This window comes from Lissotriton helveticus, chromosome 5_1 (assembly GCF_964261635.1).
Source record: "Lissotriton helveticus chromosome 5_1, aLisHel1.1, whole genome shotgun sequence".
Lineage (NCBI taxonomy): Eukaryota > Metazoa > Chordata > Amphibia > Caudata > Salamandridae > Lissotriton > Lissotriton helveticus.
The window spans coordinates 1,587,699,073-1,587,714,948 of NC_136065.1; the positions used below are offsets into that span (position 1 = coordinate 1,587,699,073).

Here is a 15,876-nt window from a genome sequence, read left to right on the forward strand (position 1 = left end):
ATGATATACAACATCGGGCCCACTCATCGTTCAGTTTTGACAAAAGTGCATCCACTGCTCCTTCTCGTTTCCGTTTTAAAACATTAGACAATGTGACAATGCAGTATTTCAAAAGCAGATGTAACTACAAAGAGCACATTTTGATAATACTTTTTTATTAGTAGACAATAGCAATCTTAAGAGGCATTGCATAGCTTCATACACACTTTGACCCCAATTCCATCACAGTCTCTCTCTCTCTCTCTCTTAGTCAGTCAGTCTCTCTCTTTCAGTCAGTCAGTCTCTCTCTCTTAGTCAGTCGGTCTATCTCTCTCTGTCATTCAGGCTCTCTCAGTAAGTCAGTCTGTAAGTCAGTCAGTCAGTCGATCTCTCTCTGTCAGTCTCTCTCAGTCAGTCCCTCTCTCTGTCAGTCTTTCTCTCAGTTAGTCTCTCTCCCTGTCAGTCCCTCTGTCTGTCAGTCTCTCTCTCACTCTCTCTCTCTCTCTCTCTCTGTCAGTCTCTCTATCTCTCTCTTTCTGTCACTCTCTCTCTTTTTTTCTGTCAGTCAGTCTCTCCCTTTCTGTCAGTCAGTCTCTCACAGTCTCTCTCTGTCAGTTTCTCTCTCTCAGTCAGTCAGTCTCTCTCTCTGTCAGCCAGTCTCTCTCTCTGTCAGTCTCTCTCTCTCTGTCAGTCAGTCTCTCTCTGTCAGTCTCTCTCTCTCAGTCTCTCTCTCTCAGTCAGTCAGTCTTCCAGGCAGTCTCTCTCTCTCTCTGTCAGTCTCTCTCCCTGTCAGTCCCTCTCTCTGTCAGTCTCTCTCTCTCAGCCTCTCTCTCTCAGTCTCTCTCTCTCAGTCAGTCTTCCAGGCAGTCTCTCTCTCCCTCTGTCAGTCTATCTCAGTCAGTCATTCTCTCTATCTCTCAGTCAGTGACTCTCTCTGTCAGTCTTGCTCTGTCAGTCAGTCTCTCTCGGTCAGTCTCTTTCTCTGTCAGTCTCTCAGTCTCTCTCTGTCTGTCAGTCAGTCTCTCTCTCAGTCAGTCTCTCTCTCTCTCTGTCAGTCTCTCTCTCTCTGTCAGTCAGCCTCTCTCTCTCTCCCAGTCAGTCTCTCTCTCCCAGTCAGTCAGTCTCTCTCCACTGTCTCTCTCTCCGCCCTCTCTCTACTCTCTCTCTCTCCACTATCTCTCTCTCCACTCTCTCTCTCCACTTTCTCTCTCTCCACTCTCTCTCTCCACTCTCTCTCACAAAGTAGTGTGCGTTCCATGGGCGTCAGCAGAAATGTTTCCAGGGTGGGGAGTTCATTTTTAACTTCATCACCATCCCCCTTGCTCCCTTCTCCCCTCTGCCTTGCACCATTCTCCCCCTTCCCCTTGCACCCTTCTACCCCTCCCTCTTGCACCCTTCTCCCCCTCCCTCTTGCACCCTTCTCCCCCTCCCCCTTGCACCCTTCTCCCCCTCCCACTTGTACCCTTTTCTACCTTGCCCCATTCTCCCCTCTGCCTTGCACCCTTCTCCCCTCTGCCTTGCACCCTTCTCCCCTCTGCCTTGCACCCTTCTCCCCTCTGCCTTGCACCCTTCTCCTCTCTGCCTTGCACCCTTCTCCCCTCTGCCTTGCACCCTTCTCCCCTCCGCCTTGCACCCTTCTCCCCTCCGCCTTGCATCCTTCTCCCCTCTGCCTTGCACCCTTCTCGGGCACCCCCTTGCACCCTTCCCACCCAATTGAGGGGGCTGCCACCTGGAACAATGGCACCATTTCAAAAGCATGATGGACTAGGGCCGGCCCTGACTGGGTCCTCACCAGACTTTTTTGCTGCCTCATCCCTTCTCATATGAGCATTGCCCTGGAAAATGCTGTCTCTGGGTCCCCCACCCCTCCTTGTCCTTGTCTCTTCTCAGAGGAGCAGAGCCCTGTGGGGAATGCTGTCCCTGGGCCCCCACCCCCATCCTTTTTCCAGGCGGGCTCTGACTGAAGAGAAACAATGTAAGTTGTTACATTGTTTCTCTTCAGTCAGCTGGAGGGGCTCAGAGCAGGCTGCAGACAGCTGCACCTGCTTTAGAGGAAGAGAGGCTTGCTCTAGCGCAAGCCTCTCTCACAGCTCTCACTGAAGAGCTGAGGGCCCCCCTTCATTTATGGAAGAGAGTGGCCCCCCCCCTCACCGAGGGGGCGGCGGGGGCGTTTGTTACGCCCCTGGACGTCTGCACTGTGCTGAAGCTCTTTTGTGTATGCTAATGAAGCTTGCACAGCTTCTTCCAGTTGTGTAATTTCTCTGACTGCGAGGTGACCTTGTGTCAATTGTGCTTGCGCAGTGCCCATTCTGTGAGTAGAGGAAGCTTGCACTGCTGCTACCTCACCTTTAAGTACAATTCTGTATATGTCTATTTGCCGCTTACACTGCCGATGTCCACTGCTGCTAATCCACGCTGTTCTTACATTGTGTCCGAGGGAAACTTGCATTGCTGCTGTCCATGATGTTTCTCTTCTTACTGTGATCGACGCTTGCTCTGCTGCAGACATACTGCACAAGTTTGCTGTCTAAGCTGTAGTTGATCAGTGTATGAGGGAAGCAGACACTGCTACTGCGCATGCTGTACCTAATTGTGTATGAGGGAAGCTTGCACTTCTGTTAACATTTTTTCCATAGCCATAACATATGCAATTTTAAAATAAAACCACTCAAAGAACAGAGATATTCAATAACAGCGTCAGATTTATTTCTTTACATATTACAGGCTACTTTACAAATCTGTGCAACCATTGGATTCGCCTTGGACGTAAATAAATAAATAAAATTATAATATATATTTATATCATATCTATATATGTATATACTTTATATCTCTAGCTGCAAATTCCGTGCAATGGAGACGAATAATGGCGTCTGCAAGACCTGGGATGCGAGCAGCAAGAAAAGGAGACCCCACTCTATCCTTCCACCCTTTCCCACCTCCCTCCTCAAGGTCAGTGAGCACTGACAGGCATGGTTTTGGAGACAGGTGGATGTGTACTGCAGAGGGTGATGGGAGTAATGGACATTACACGTCCAACAGGCAATAAGATGTTGTTTATGAGGATGGAGTGCAACCTGATAGACAGAACATGTAAGAGGATGTTGAGTGTGGGGGTTGGGTGCAAACTCGTAGACTGAACATGTGAGACAGGCTATTGTGTATGTGGGTGGGTTATAAACCCATAGACTGAACATGTGAGACAGGCTGTTGTGTATATTGGTGGGGTGTAAACTCTTAGAGTGAACATGTGGCACACTGTTGTGTGCGTGGGGAATATACAGACAGATGGACCGGTGAACAGGTGCTGTCCTGGGCAGACTGAAATGCTGAATACATTTTCGAGGGCGTTCAAGGGCTTCCTTCAAAAGAAGGAAAGGGATGTTTAAAGCCCCAGGGACAAGCCCAAGCCCAGTGTACTGCTTTGCTGTGCAGCGCAGTGACGCTCCATCCCTTCACCTGCTGCAGCAGGCATGTGGCAGACTTGCTGAAGCAAAGACCTGACTCTGTCTTTTCAGCCTCTTTAAGAAAACAACCTTTCCACCTTCTTGTTGTACCTAGTAAAGGGAGTTTCACTTGCCTCAAACTTTACCCATCATTTCATTAGCCGGAGCTCATACTTGATCTTTATTCCTAGCCAACCTCGCAGGCACCAAACCTCTGATTTGATAGATTGGCTCAAAAAAATAAAAAGAATACATTTTATGCAATTATTTCTAAAACATTTGCATGGCTTCTCGTGCCAATAAAGTATTTTGGAATGTTATTGCAAGAAATCTCAATGACTTTCACAGCAAACAGGAGAGAGTAGTGTTGGTGTATGTGTTTTAGAGAGAGGCAAAGACATTAGAGGGTCCGACTGACCCTTACGTCACAGTTCCAATACAGACACGCTCACATCCTTCCAAACTAGTTAGATAAACTTTAGGAATAACAACATTCTGGGTACACCCAGGGCTTTCAGTGAGCCAGGTCCCTCCAGCTCTCAGACCAAGTAGTAATTATAAACAGACATTGAAACTGGTCCTTATCAGCCTATATGTCATTGTCTTTAACGTTACTGGTAAAAACATTGATTGAGTTCTTCATAATTCATGAAATGAAAAGTCTAGGTAATCCAGCTCAGTGATTTAGTTCCTGTTTATATTTCACTTGTTTTACTGCATTTTGCATTTTCTAAGAGTGTCAGCTATTTCTGGGATTTTTTATTGTTTACTTTTTTTCTGTGCAGCATATTACTCTTGCAAACTCCCTACTTTGAAGTCACCTCCGAATGTTCATAATAGACCACAATTGAGAGGTCTGGAGTCGAGGCTGAAGGCAGTGTGTGTTTCTCACAGTGCCTGTCAGTGGGTTTGAAAGGTTTTCCAAATACGTGTCCTATAGGCTGAGCACGCAGAGCAATGGTCATGTATTCCAGTTGCAATTGTGATTCTGTGCAGATGTGTGTGTGAAGGAGGTATACAGTTGTCAAAATATTGCCAGGGCAAAAGTAAAACGAAAATGTAATGCTTACAGGTGAGTTGGTGTAATTTGTGTTTGGGGTGGTGGGGAGAAGGAGATTCGAGAAAGTGTATCCAGGAGACAGCGAAAAGAGAGTGCTGAAGAGGAAAGAAATTAGGTTTAAGCTATGCAGATGGACAAGTTTCGGAGAGAAAAAGGGCATATATGCCTAACACAGAATGAAAATAACATGAGTGATTGAGACACTTTGAAGACCACTACCCTTTCTATAGGCCTTAGTAAAGTTTAATTCACAGTCTCAGAATTTTAGGATTAAAGCATTTTCAATATTAATTATTTACGACAAAATCTTTGCTGTTACTCATTTATCTTAAACAGCTAACAATGAATGGCAAAGCCATTAGTACTGGTTGGCTTTAGGTCTATGCCGGGAGGTGTATTATAGATCTGGATGCAGTAACAGAAAGCTCAGAGAGGCACCAAAAGATTGGTTGGGTGGCGCACTGTACGAAGCACAGAAATCCAGTTGACATGTTTAAGCCACACCCTTGACTCCATAGAGACTGCACACACTGTTTTTATCCCACAAAAGCCCTGGGTATACTGTTTAAACAGTCAATATCATAGTGGGGACCTGAATTTGTACCTGTATTCTGCTGCCTGTGGTGTGTTTTATATACTGTAGAATAGAGATGCACACATCTCCCTAATGCTTACTCTCTCTGGGAGTCCAAAGATGTTTCAATGTTTAAGTTTCTAGAGGAGACAGAGAGGCTGGCAGGTAAATATCAAAAAGGGCAGATGATTGGTTTGGATGACGAATTCTGCCGATGCAAGAACACCCAGATATAAAGGCAGAGAGAGCTTGGATAACCAGAGAGTGTCTAATAAATACAGAGAGAGTTAGACTGCAAAGAGACGTGGATTGAACAATAAATATTATGAAGAAGTATAGGTTTGTATGTCTGTAGCTGTCCGAAGCTAATGAGGCTGTCTTACATGTCTCTCGCACCCACTATCGAGGAGTCTTTCCTTGTGATAGCCCCTCTGAAGGCCACATCATATATGACCTCACGCTGCCGGTCTGTGGCTGATGAAAACATATCCAATGTGATGATACCTTCGAAAGTTGGGTTTATTCTGAGATACTGGTTGGAGTAATTGAATCTTTTTATTATTATTATCATTAATCATTTATAGAGCGCAACTATCACCCAACTGACAACTTGGCGCTACTAACTTATCAGTACAGAAGCGAGTTACACTAGGTCAGTTTGCTACAGCCGTTCTTTGCCAGGTTTTTACGTTTTTCCTGAAACTCAACAGATTGGTATTGGTTCTTAAAAAGAGCGGCAGGTCGTTCCATAATTGAGCAGCTCTGACCTGGAAGGCTCTGCCTCCAAATAGTGTCTTTTTAAAAGATGGTGCAGACACCAGATGGGCAGAGGATGATCGCAGAGTTTGTGTGGGCCGATAGAGTTCAACCTTTTGTCGTAGAGACTTTTGTCGCTAGCCATTTAATGCCTTATGCAGGATGCTTACAGCCTTAAAAATGCACCTTTCCTTTACTGGAAACTGAGTAGTGCGCCCTCTCTTGGTCAATCTGTCCAGAGCTTCTAACCCTGCCTTGTCTCTTGGGAAACCCCATAGTGTCTGAGCCTTTGAGGTGGCATACGTCTAACCCACTGAGTATCTGTCCTAAGGAGCTTCACAAAACAGTGTGGGCTGAACGAGGGATACTTAGAGGGTCAGGAACGTGCCGCTGCCATCCGTGGGATTCAGAGCCTGGGGCATTGAGACCAGGGGTGTAGCTATCATTACTGCAATCGGTGCAGTGGCACTGGTGTCAAAGGGTGTAAGGGTCCCATTGCAACCCAGTTGTGGATGTCTTGGACACCATGCAGTGGGGAACAGACCCTTGCTATGCCATTGAGTGGGGGCATGCAGCGGTCCACAGAGACTCAAAGAGAAACAGAGCTGGTGAGGGGAAAGCTGGCAGAGCACAAACTAGTGTGCGCCTTGTCACTGAACGAGCGAGAGAGGCACCCCTCTAAAGGGACAGCGACATAGAGAGTACAAGCGTGAGCGAGAGCCCAAGAGCTTGCTTAAGAGGCACTAAGGAACACTAACCCGCAGCAGAGACTGGTGTTATGGGGCACCAGTTGCACAACAAAGCCTCTCTTATGCATGATGCACAGCCATGCACCAAGAATTGTGAGCACAAACAACACACGCATACACACTAGTGTGCGTACGCTTACACTGCTACAGGCACACTTATGAAGACACGCTCACACAAATGCACATGCCTCCAACATACATCTTCACACTCCAGTGGCAAGACAACCTGAAATTGAAAAGGGGGCAGAAATCCTCCTACAGTGAGTGATTGCTCCTGCCAACAGGTGGATGTGTGGGGTATCTACAGGACCCTCTTTGTCCATTTCTATGGGGTGCCCCCAGGCGATGCACCCCCTGACAGCTGCTTTACCTCTGCCTCCTCCGCCCCCCAAGTATTTTCACATCTGCATGTAGCCATGTCCCAATGCAAATAAAGAAATGCATCACTGAGATTTCTCCGGCACTACGATAGAGCTGTCATATCTGTATTACAGAAGGGGCCACACAAGTGTCTGTGTTCCCTTCTGTAACACCGAAGTGCACAAAAAGGACACATGCATGCCTTTTGATAAGTTCATTGCGAACTCTGTCTCCTCCCTTGAGCTTCTCACCTTCTAGGGATTATAAGGTGTTATTCACATGAAGTCAACTGAAGCAAAACACGACGGCAGCATCCATAATGGTTCAGGCTATTGCACGAATGGCCAAGACTGGAAACAATGTCCATAATGACCTGGAGTGAGGTAGTCACCCTATTGTCAGAAGAGACTCCAAACAGGTTCCTCTCTCCAGCAAACTACTCACTCTTCCATCGCTCACCTGATTCCAGCTCTCTCCGGCAACTCACCCCAGCAGACTTCTCCCTGGCCACTCACTCAGAAGATCTTTTCCTTCTCGGCCTTTCACTTTAGTCGCCCCTGGTCGCTGACCATGATGGAGATCAAACTCATGCAACTCAACAGGCCCCTAGTCTGCCAGTTTCCGTAGCAAACCCCAGCCATAGCTGCCAAGTGGTCTCATGTCATGTTTTAATCCTTCAGTCAGCCATTCCTGGCTTTTAAAATGCTTAACAATAAGTCCCGGGATGCAATGTGCTGCTGGATACTATGAACAATGAGCAGCGTCTCCTGATTAGGAGATGTCCCCCTGAGCACAGCGTCAAAGACCCATACAGTGGGTATTTAAACCGTTAGTCAGACTCCAATTCCGTTCAATCTTCTTTTGAGTGAAACAATATCACATTATTCATATCATTTGATATTCCGTTCATGTAAAACATACATCCACCGATGTCTTATTTCAGATCATTCAAAATATAATAGAACCCGTCCCGATGCATTTTGGGCAGACAGATGCCCTTCATCAGGGGACAAAATCTACAACAAATCATAAACAATGATACAATGAGGAAACCAACTAACGAAAGTGTTGGTATTATTATAAACAATGAAAATAACCTATGAGTGAAGTGCCTACATGACAAATATAGTGGGTGTTTCATCAAACGTTTGCTGATGGCTACTATGCCAGGACTGACTGTAAGTGTCATCCATGACATAAGGCTACTGGGAGTTATTTTCAACTTGACCAATCACCATAGCATTAGCGAATCCAGCCAATGAAGGCGAGAGGCTCTTCTACAGCCGCACAGCCCACTAGACCAATCTACAACTCTATCCATTCATTCAGCAGACCACACAGTATTCAAAGTAGCAGACCATTCCCCAGCCACTCACCAAAGCACACCCCACCTCTATCACCCACACACCAGACCCCATCCTCAGAGCTCTTCCCAGTTTCGTGCACAAGTAGCTCATCTAGTCCAGGGACATTATGAGACTTGTAGCCCTTATGTTAAAAGGGGTCACATTTTGCCACCAGCTCCATGTGAGCAAGACACCATGTTTACAGTCTTGAACTTTTAAAAATCTTTGCCATGCAGTGTTCCAATGTGAGCAAACCAAGACCGGCACCCCCAGAATGCACCAGGTTAACAAAGGATGGCCGCAGGAGACAGTGGCCATATGCACTGAAGAGAGCTGTAAACAACCAGTCCCCACTGAGACAGAACTCATTGCAGCCATAAAAAAGCCCATGTCAGTCTCTACCTCAGTAGATGTCTTGATTGCCACACCCCCAAAGTCATCAGATAACTTAACGTCTTCAAGGACGCAATGTCACAGACTTTTCACTTTCAAATCATTGGTTTTAGTTGTGTTCCACTCAAGTGAACCAGCACTACAGCTACTAGCATGCATTGCGGTTTACATGGAAACCCAGCACACGATAAACATGTTCTTTGTGACATAGACTTCTCTGGTAACCACACTTATAAGAGACACATAACACCTGAAGAGACTGGCATTAACCTACCAGGAGTCAAGTTAGCATTGGGTCACCAGCCAAACCCTCCAGGCACCCATCCCGTCAGAGTGCCACTTACTATTACTAATCTCTGTGGTTTTATAATAGAATAAACAAGACTACATGTCCCAGAATTCAAAGAGAAAGCTTGACTAGAGCAGCTATTAATGCATGGACCTGGGAAACTGGGCTAGGCACACCTGGAACCCCACACCCCCGCATCAAACTCTCACTCGCTTAAGTGCCATCTGGCGATCCACCTGCCCCATCCGATAAACTCTGCACCGCCAATCACCCAGTGAGACAGGCTCCTTCCGCACTCGCCCTCGCGCGCCCCTGTTCCGCCTCAGAGCCCACTGCTCTCGTCACGCATGGCGGCGCCTTATGTTCCAGGCGCCTCAACGCCATCCCAGCCCCGAGGCGGCTATAAATACCGCCGCGTCTGCTCGTGGGTTTGCGGTGAGCGTTTCCCGTCCCTGCGCTGGCATTGCTCGGTGTTTCGTACAGCGCTGTGACTGCAGCACAGGGTGAGAGCCAGGCCGCCCTGCTCGTGCTTGGATGTGAAGCCCTGTAGGTGTTTCTGAATGTGACTGGTGCTGACAGTGAAGGGACAGACGCGTGCGTGCCCTTGGGGCCCAGGATTGCTGTGTTTCAAGATCTTTAGTGGGGGTACATCCCTATGAGTGTCTCTCGGGCCCACGGATGGCTCTACTTGGGACACAGCAGTAAACGCAGCGTTCCATTTACCCCTTAGACCAATGGCTGTCTTTGTTTGGCGTCGCGTGCAGTCGTCAAGGAGCTTCAGAAGGGACACAGTCCAGGTGACATTTCTTGGAGACCAGGGGTGGCTGCACCCTCCAGTCACACGTCAAACTAGAGGTCTCCTGGTGCTCCGCCTACGCCCACATGAGATCATGTGTGTGGAGTGGATCCTATGTGCCCTGCAGTGCCACCCTCACAAAGCTTCTTTCTACATGTGCTCTGAAACAGGGTGTCCATCATGTGATACTGGCTCCCGCCCTACACCAAAACATATGAAGCTGTCATAATTGCTCTCCTCCACCCACTGCGGCCTCCAAACCATGCTACACACAAGGCCTGCAACATAACATGTGGCACCACATGCCATTACCAGACCACCAACTGTGTCACAGACTGGGAGCCCGCCAATGGCATCTCATACACCCAGAGTGGGGGACAGGGGGCCCTCCCAATGCCCGCTCTGCAGCGCACCAGGTCTTGCAGACTCTTCTCACCTGTATCCATGCAGCTCTGGCACAGCCATGCTCCTCATGCCAAACAAGTGTACACTGGAAGCTCTTTCATTCTCAGAGTTCCCGCCTAGGCCACTCTTCCAGTCACAGTGAAGGTTAATTCCGTATCTCGTGCTCTTTGCAGGCGTCTTCGGACAGCCAAGGGTCTCTTTCCAAGAGGGGAGGACAGACACATGTGGAGACAAGAAGACGTCTTCGGAGCAGGAGAGTCCTTCCGGAGTTATTGCCAAGCATCGACCTTAAGCTTCTCGGGGGCGCCTGGCCAATGTTCTGTGCCTCCCGCCTTCATCACGGAGCGAAACCACTGAGGTAGCCATGGGAGTCCACCACAGAACATGACTGAACCCCATTCAGCTCCATGCGGGGAGGGGACATCTACACAAACTCAGCATGAAACAATATACGCCTGGAAGAAGTCAACATACAGTCAACAGACCAGGGATGGACCTGTGTGAGGACGTCCTTGAAGACATCTCTGGTCAGAGAGGGTCTGCACTGGACGAAGGAGCTCACCAGACATATATGCGACAGACGCTCTGGAAAGACAGACTCAGCAGACAAAAATAGAGATAGCACAGACCTACTCTGGAAGAGAGGACTCCCCTGGGCTGGACTAAGGGTGGTACTGACCCAAAGAGGTCACATGGGTGGTGTCACTCCAGAGGATTCACTCAGCCAGACTTGAGCAGGGGCAACAATCACCGCATCTCCTGGCGGGTCAAGGTCATCAGAGGTGACTGCATTGACTCCAGAGGGTCTGCTTTGAAAGGATGGGGTCTCCAGAGGAGCTGACAAGGAATCACATCAAGTACCTGGTGACTGAAGGCGAGGCAGACCTATCTGCCTGTGCCCTTTGTAAGGACATAGATGGCGGTCTGGGGCTGCAGACTCCATGGATGGGGGTGGGCGGGACACAGTGGATTCTGCTCTGCCAGGTTGAGAGACAGCTTGGAGTGAAATGACAATAAAGGGTCCTTTTTCTAAGGCAGATGAAAGGAAGCGGGGTCAAGGGATGGGGTGCTACAGTGGCCAGCCCGGGAGAAAAGCACGTTTGAAGATGGTGGCCACACACATTGTGTTATCAGGATTCTACCATGAGAGCATGGAAGGAAGACACTCGTGTTTTCCACCGGGGAGGGGTGTGGGGAAAGGCAGACAGGATGCCCTGCCTAGAAAGCGAGAACACTGTTCTTCCCCTAGGATAGTGGAAGGGGATCCCAGATGGAATTCCCTGCAATGAATCCGGCAACATTCAGGGCATGTGCTGCAAGGGTTTGACATTGCATTTGCTGGTGCAGTCAGTTGGTGTATATGTGTTTACATTTAAAGACTTCTATTTGGTGTAAATGCTTAAGGAGATCCATATGCTTTTGCAGCAGTCATTGGTTCGGCTCTGGGTCAGCAAGTGATGGCTTAAGATGAATCTGCGATCTATTCTCTTTGCTTTGAGGGACAGATATTGAGATGTGGTTGGAGTGGGTAGGAGGCTAAGAGAATGGAGGTGCTTCGGTTGCATTCATGGTTACCAGAATTGGTGTGTGTTGTGCTCTTTCTTATAATGAAGAGCATTGGGTGGTGTTTATGGTTTGAAAGAGCTCAGCCTGTGGATCTATAAGAATAAGACGTTTATCATGTCTGTTGTACGGAGGAGAGTTTGCTTCTGTTCGTTAGATTTGTGGTCAGGGGAGTTGGAGTGTTTTTCTTTTGTTGTGCTTGTGGTGTTATATGTGCATACGTTTGAGGTGTGTTATTTATGTTGATGGTTGGGGAGTAGGATGGTCGTTTTGCACATGTTTAGGATGGTTTCTCGGTTGTGGTGATGGCTAAGAAGGTGACAGTCTGTGTTTCTGTTGCCTGCCAGGAATATTACTTTTTTATGTTGATTAGGAGAGTGAAGGTTTTGATTGTGCTGAGTGTACAGGCGTATAGATGCGTCTATGTTGGTGGCAGGGATGGTGAAATGCTTCGTGTCATGTCTGGGCTTCTTCTGTTGAAGTCGTGTTTGTTATGTTGATGCCTAGGGTGTAGACTGTGAATCATGGCGGCTCCGTGTTGTGTTTGGTCCAATAAAATGGAGATGTGTTTTTCCTGCTGAGATTAGGCGGGCGCTGTCGCTGTACCGGTGCTCGCCGTGAAATGGTGCTGATGTTACGATGGCGTGAACTATTATGGTTGACGGGCTGGATATGGATTGGCTGTGTGCATTTTTAAGACACTTGAGATCGGGTTTGTTGTTTTCAGAAGATCGTTTATGTTTATCGTGTTGTTTTCGAGGAGAGCGCAGATGTGCCCCGAGGAAGGGGAGATGCTAATTGTTGCTTAATTCTGCACCCTGGCTTCAGCTGCACGGGGGGAAGAGATGTCTCGCTTGACACCCTGATCATATATTGCAGGGAGCTTGCGTTTTACGGGCTGTTCGCAACTCCTGATGTGTGCTTTTAATGTTGAAACATTACAATAATTAGTGTCCACAGTGTGGCCATTAAGTTGTCAGGCAGCGCGGAGGCAAGGGTGCAATTATTGACTCTTAGCAGCAGCCATAGCTCGGGAGGCGCCAGCTGGTGACGTCACCGGGGACAGTGAGGGCGACAAACACATGGGGCGCGCGAGCTGGGTGGATGGCGCATCACAACCTGGAGTGCACCCTGTGAAGTGGCACAACACCACAAAGGCAGATGTGGCATTGCAGCAGGTGGGAGAGAATCCCGTGCAATGTGTGTAGTCGGGACTGGCGCCAGTGAGACAGCACAGTATTAGCAGCCACGCGTAGTGATGCAGCGCCACGGAGATGCGCAGTAGCGCCAGGCGCTATGCCAATAAGGAGTCATCATAACACCTGGGCCGTCTTACATCGAAATGAGTGCATTGGTGCCAGCAAAGGAAATAACACGAGCGATATGTGCCTTCTAGGTTGGCTATGATGGCAGGGCAGGATGACTGGGGTTCCAAAATAGGACCCTGTCAAATCCAACTTGGAAAGCATTGGGGGTTTGTTTGAGGGCATGTCGAGCTCCCAGATGAAGGCACCAGACCCCTAGGATACACAATAGTGGACTACAGTGAAGGTACAAGCTGGCCACACAGGACAGTGCCTTTCAAACACAAGTAGATTTGGGGGAAAGACAGACGTGGCTCAGTCTGCCTTAACCCTACCAGGCTTTCAGAAGCTTGTTTTATGGCTCACTTGTCAGTAACTTTGTAAAAAGGAGGTATGTCTGAAGATGGTCATGGGAGCCTAGCAGGGTTGGGTAAGAAGAACAATTTCCAACTCTGCCATAACTTTTCCTCCCTCTCCTGTCCCCAACATCTAAACTCTTATCACACTCACCCTTCCCCTCTAGCATGGCTTCACTATGATGCCATCTCGTCTCTTGTGGCTGTCACACCACCATAGGGGTATCTGAGAAGGCAGAGCTGATGGAGCCGGGGTCTGACATCTTCCGGAGTTGCTTCTGTGCACGCTTGCCATCTGGACCCTCCTGGGCCCCATTAGGCTTGAGCTTGCCATTCTGGTCTTGCAGGTTGCCAGAGGGTTCAATGAAAGCAACATGCCTATTGAGGGCCACCTTGTCGCTGGCTGTTTCGTGGTTGGGTGTGGCACTCAACATGGAGGAATGGATGCTGTCCTCATTCTCGTCCTCCTTCTTCTCATCCCCCCGGCAGCAGCACCGGCAGGGAGTGAGGTACAGGTAGATGAGCACCAAGATGACGCTGGCGATGCAGCCAACCAAAGTGGTGTAGGCCGTGTTGAGGGTGTCCTGGTGCGCATTTTGGGTGAAGTTGTACACCATCAGGGTGACAAACAGTGTCTCATTAAACAACTCACTCTCAGCATAGCAGGTGTATGTGCCTCTGTCCTCGACCTTGATTGGGCGGATCTGCAGGCTCCCATTGGCCAAAACTGCCATGGTCCTATTTGTGCTGTGGCTGGCCTTGGGTGGCACTAGTTCATTGTTGGGGGTCACCCAGACTTGGGTCATCCCCCTCTGCTTAGTGTCGCAGTCAATGGTCACCGTTTCCCCCAGGTAGGCTTCCACGTCAGACTCCTTGATGACGGTGCAGTTCATGAACTGCACCCCGTCCAGGCTGAAGATGCTCACTGTAGACTTCTCCAAGGTCATCATGACGCACTTGAGGTCCTCATGGAAGTCCACCACCGACACGAGCTGGCGAACATGCCAATGCATGAAGAGGCTGTAGAGCTGGCAGTCGCAGGTCAGCGGGTTGCTGTGGAGGTACAGGCCATTCCTGATCCAGGCCGGCAAGTCCTTCAAGTCCGGCACCGGCAGTGTCTTGAGTTTGTTGGACGAGAGGTCCAGGAGGAGCAGCTCGGGCAGCTTCGCGCCATCTTTGACTAACTCCAGCGGGAATCGACTGATGTGATTCTGGCTCAGGTAGAGCTTCTGCAGACTGGCCATGTCGTCAAAGGCGGTCCGGTCGATGTGGGCGATGAGGTTGTTGTAGAGCAGCAGCACCTGCAGCTCTTGCAGCTCGCTGAAGAGGTTCTCGTCCAAGGCCTTGATCTTGTTGGAGGACAGGTCGAGGTGCTTGAGGTGGGGCACCAGCAGGAAGGCCTCCGTGGAGACGAAGGTGAGCTCATTGTGGCTGAGCAGCAAGGAGTGCAGGCGGTCGAGGGGGGCATGCAGCCACTCGGCCCGCAGCCGGGTCAGGCTGTTGTAGCTGAGGTCCAGCACGGCCGTGTAGCGGGGCAGCTTGGTTGGGATGGTGAGCAGCTCTTTCTTGGAGCAGCTGACGATGTTGCTGGCGCAGATGCAGGTGGTGCGGCAGTTCAGCTCTGATCCCTGGACACCCAGGGCCCGGAAGCTCATCAGACACAGGGCCAAGAGCCAGGAGGTTGTGGACACTAGCGCTGCCAAAGACCAGGGAGTGTGTTGGGACCACATAATGATTTCACAGAACGGGGCATTGACGCGCCTCTCTGAGGTTGGCAGAGCCGACAGGAGCTGGCGTGCCAGCAAAGAGTGGCTGTTCCAGTGATGCAGTTAGCTGGGAAGGGCTGGCCCCCCGCCACCTCTTGCTGATGCATTAGTCACCGGTATCATGCTGTCTTTACCCGCAGCTGGCCAGCAGCGGCTCACAGTGGTCTTGGGGGGCTTAGCTGCTCTTTTTTGTTGCACTGCATCAGTCAGAAACGTTGATTCGGTGAAGGTAACTGGGTATAGCAAGAGGTGTGAGTGGAATCAGCCCATGTTTGCAGACCCCTGGTCTCCAATACTCTTAGAAGGCCTGTTTGCAATCCATTCCTCTAGCCAAAATTCTCTTTTATTTCAAAGGTTTACCTCACGAGAGTGTGATGCCAGGCAACTGGGATGCCTCAATCCTGTACGGTGTGTCAGCAGGGATGTCTGCGGCCTTGGACACCTGGGATGTCTCAGCATTCTGTACACGTGGACATTAAGGATGTTCGGCAGTCTGTGTCCCTGGGACTAGGGATGTTCCGCAGTCTGTCCCTGGGCACCAGTGATGTTCAGCAGTCTGTGCCTCTGGGCACCAGGGATGTTCAGCAGCCTGTGTCTCTGAGCACCAGTGTTGTTCAGCAGTCTGTGTCCCTGGGCACTAGGGATGTTTAGCAGTCTGTGTACCTGGAAACTAGGGATGTTCAGCAGCCTGTCCCCCTGGGCACCAGGGATGTTCAGCTGTCTGTGTCCCTGGG

The 15,876-nt window shown here is 49.5% G+C and overlaps 1 protein-coding gene across 1 annotated transcript; it reads right to left on the minus strand.

Annotated features, from left to right (window-relative positions):
- Positions 1-13,530: 13,530 nt before the first annotated feature.
- AMIGO1 (adhesion molecule with Ig like domain 1) lies at positions 13,531-15,106 on the minus strand. Its single transcript, XM_078641308.1, has one exon. The coding sequence runs from the start codon at positions 15,104-15,106 to the stop codon at positions 13,583-13,585; it is 1,524 nt and encodes a 507-aa protein (XP_078497434.1). The 3' UTR covers positions 13,531-13,582.
- Positions 15,107-15,876: the final 770 nt, after the last annotated feature.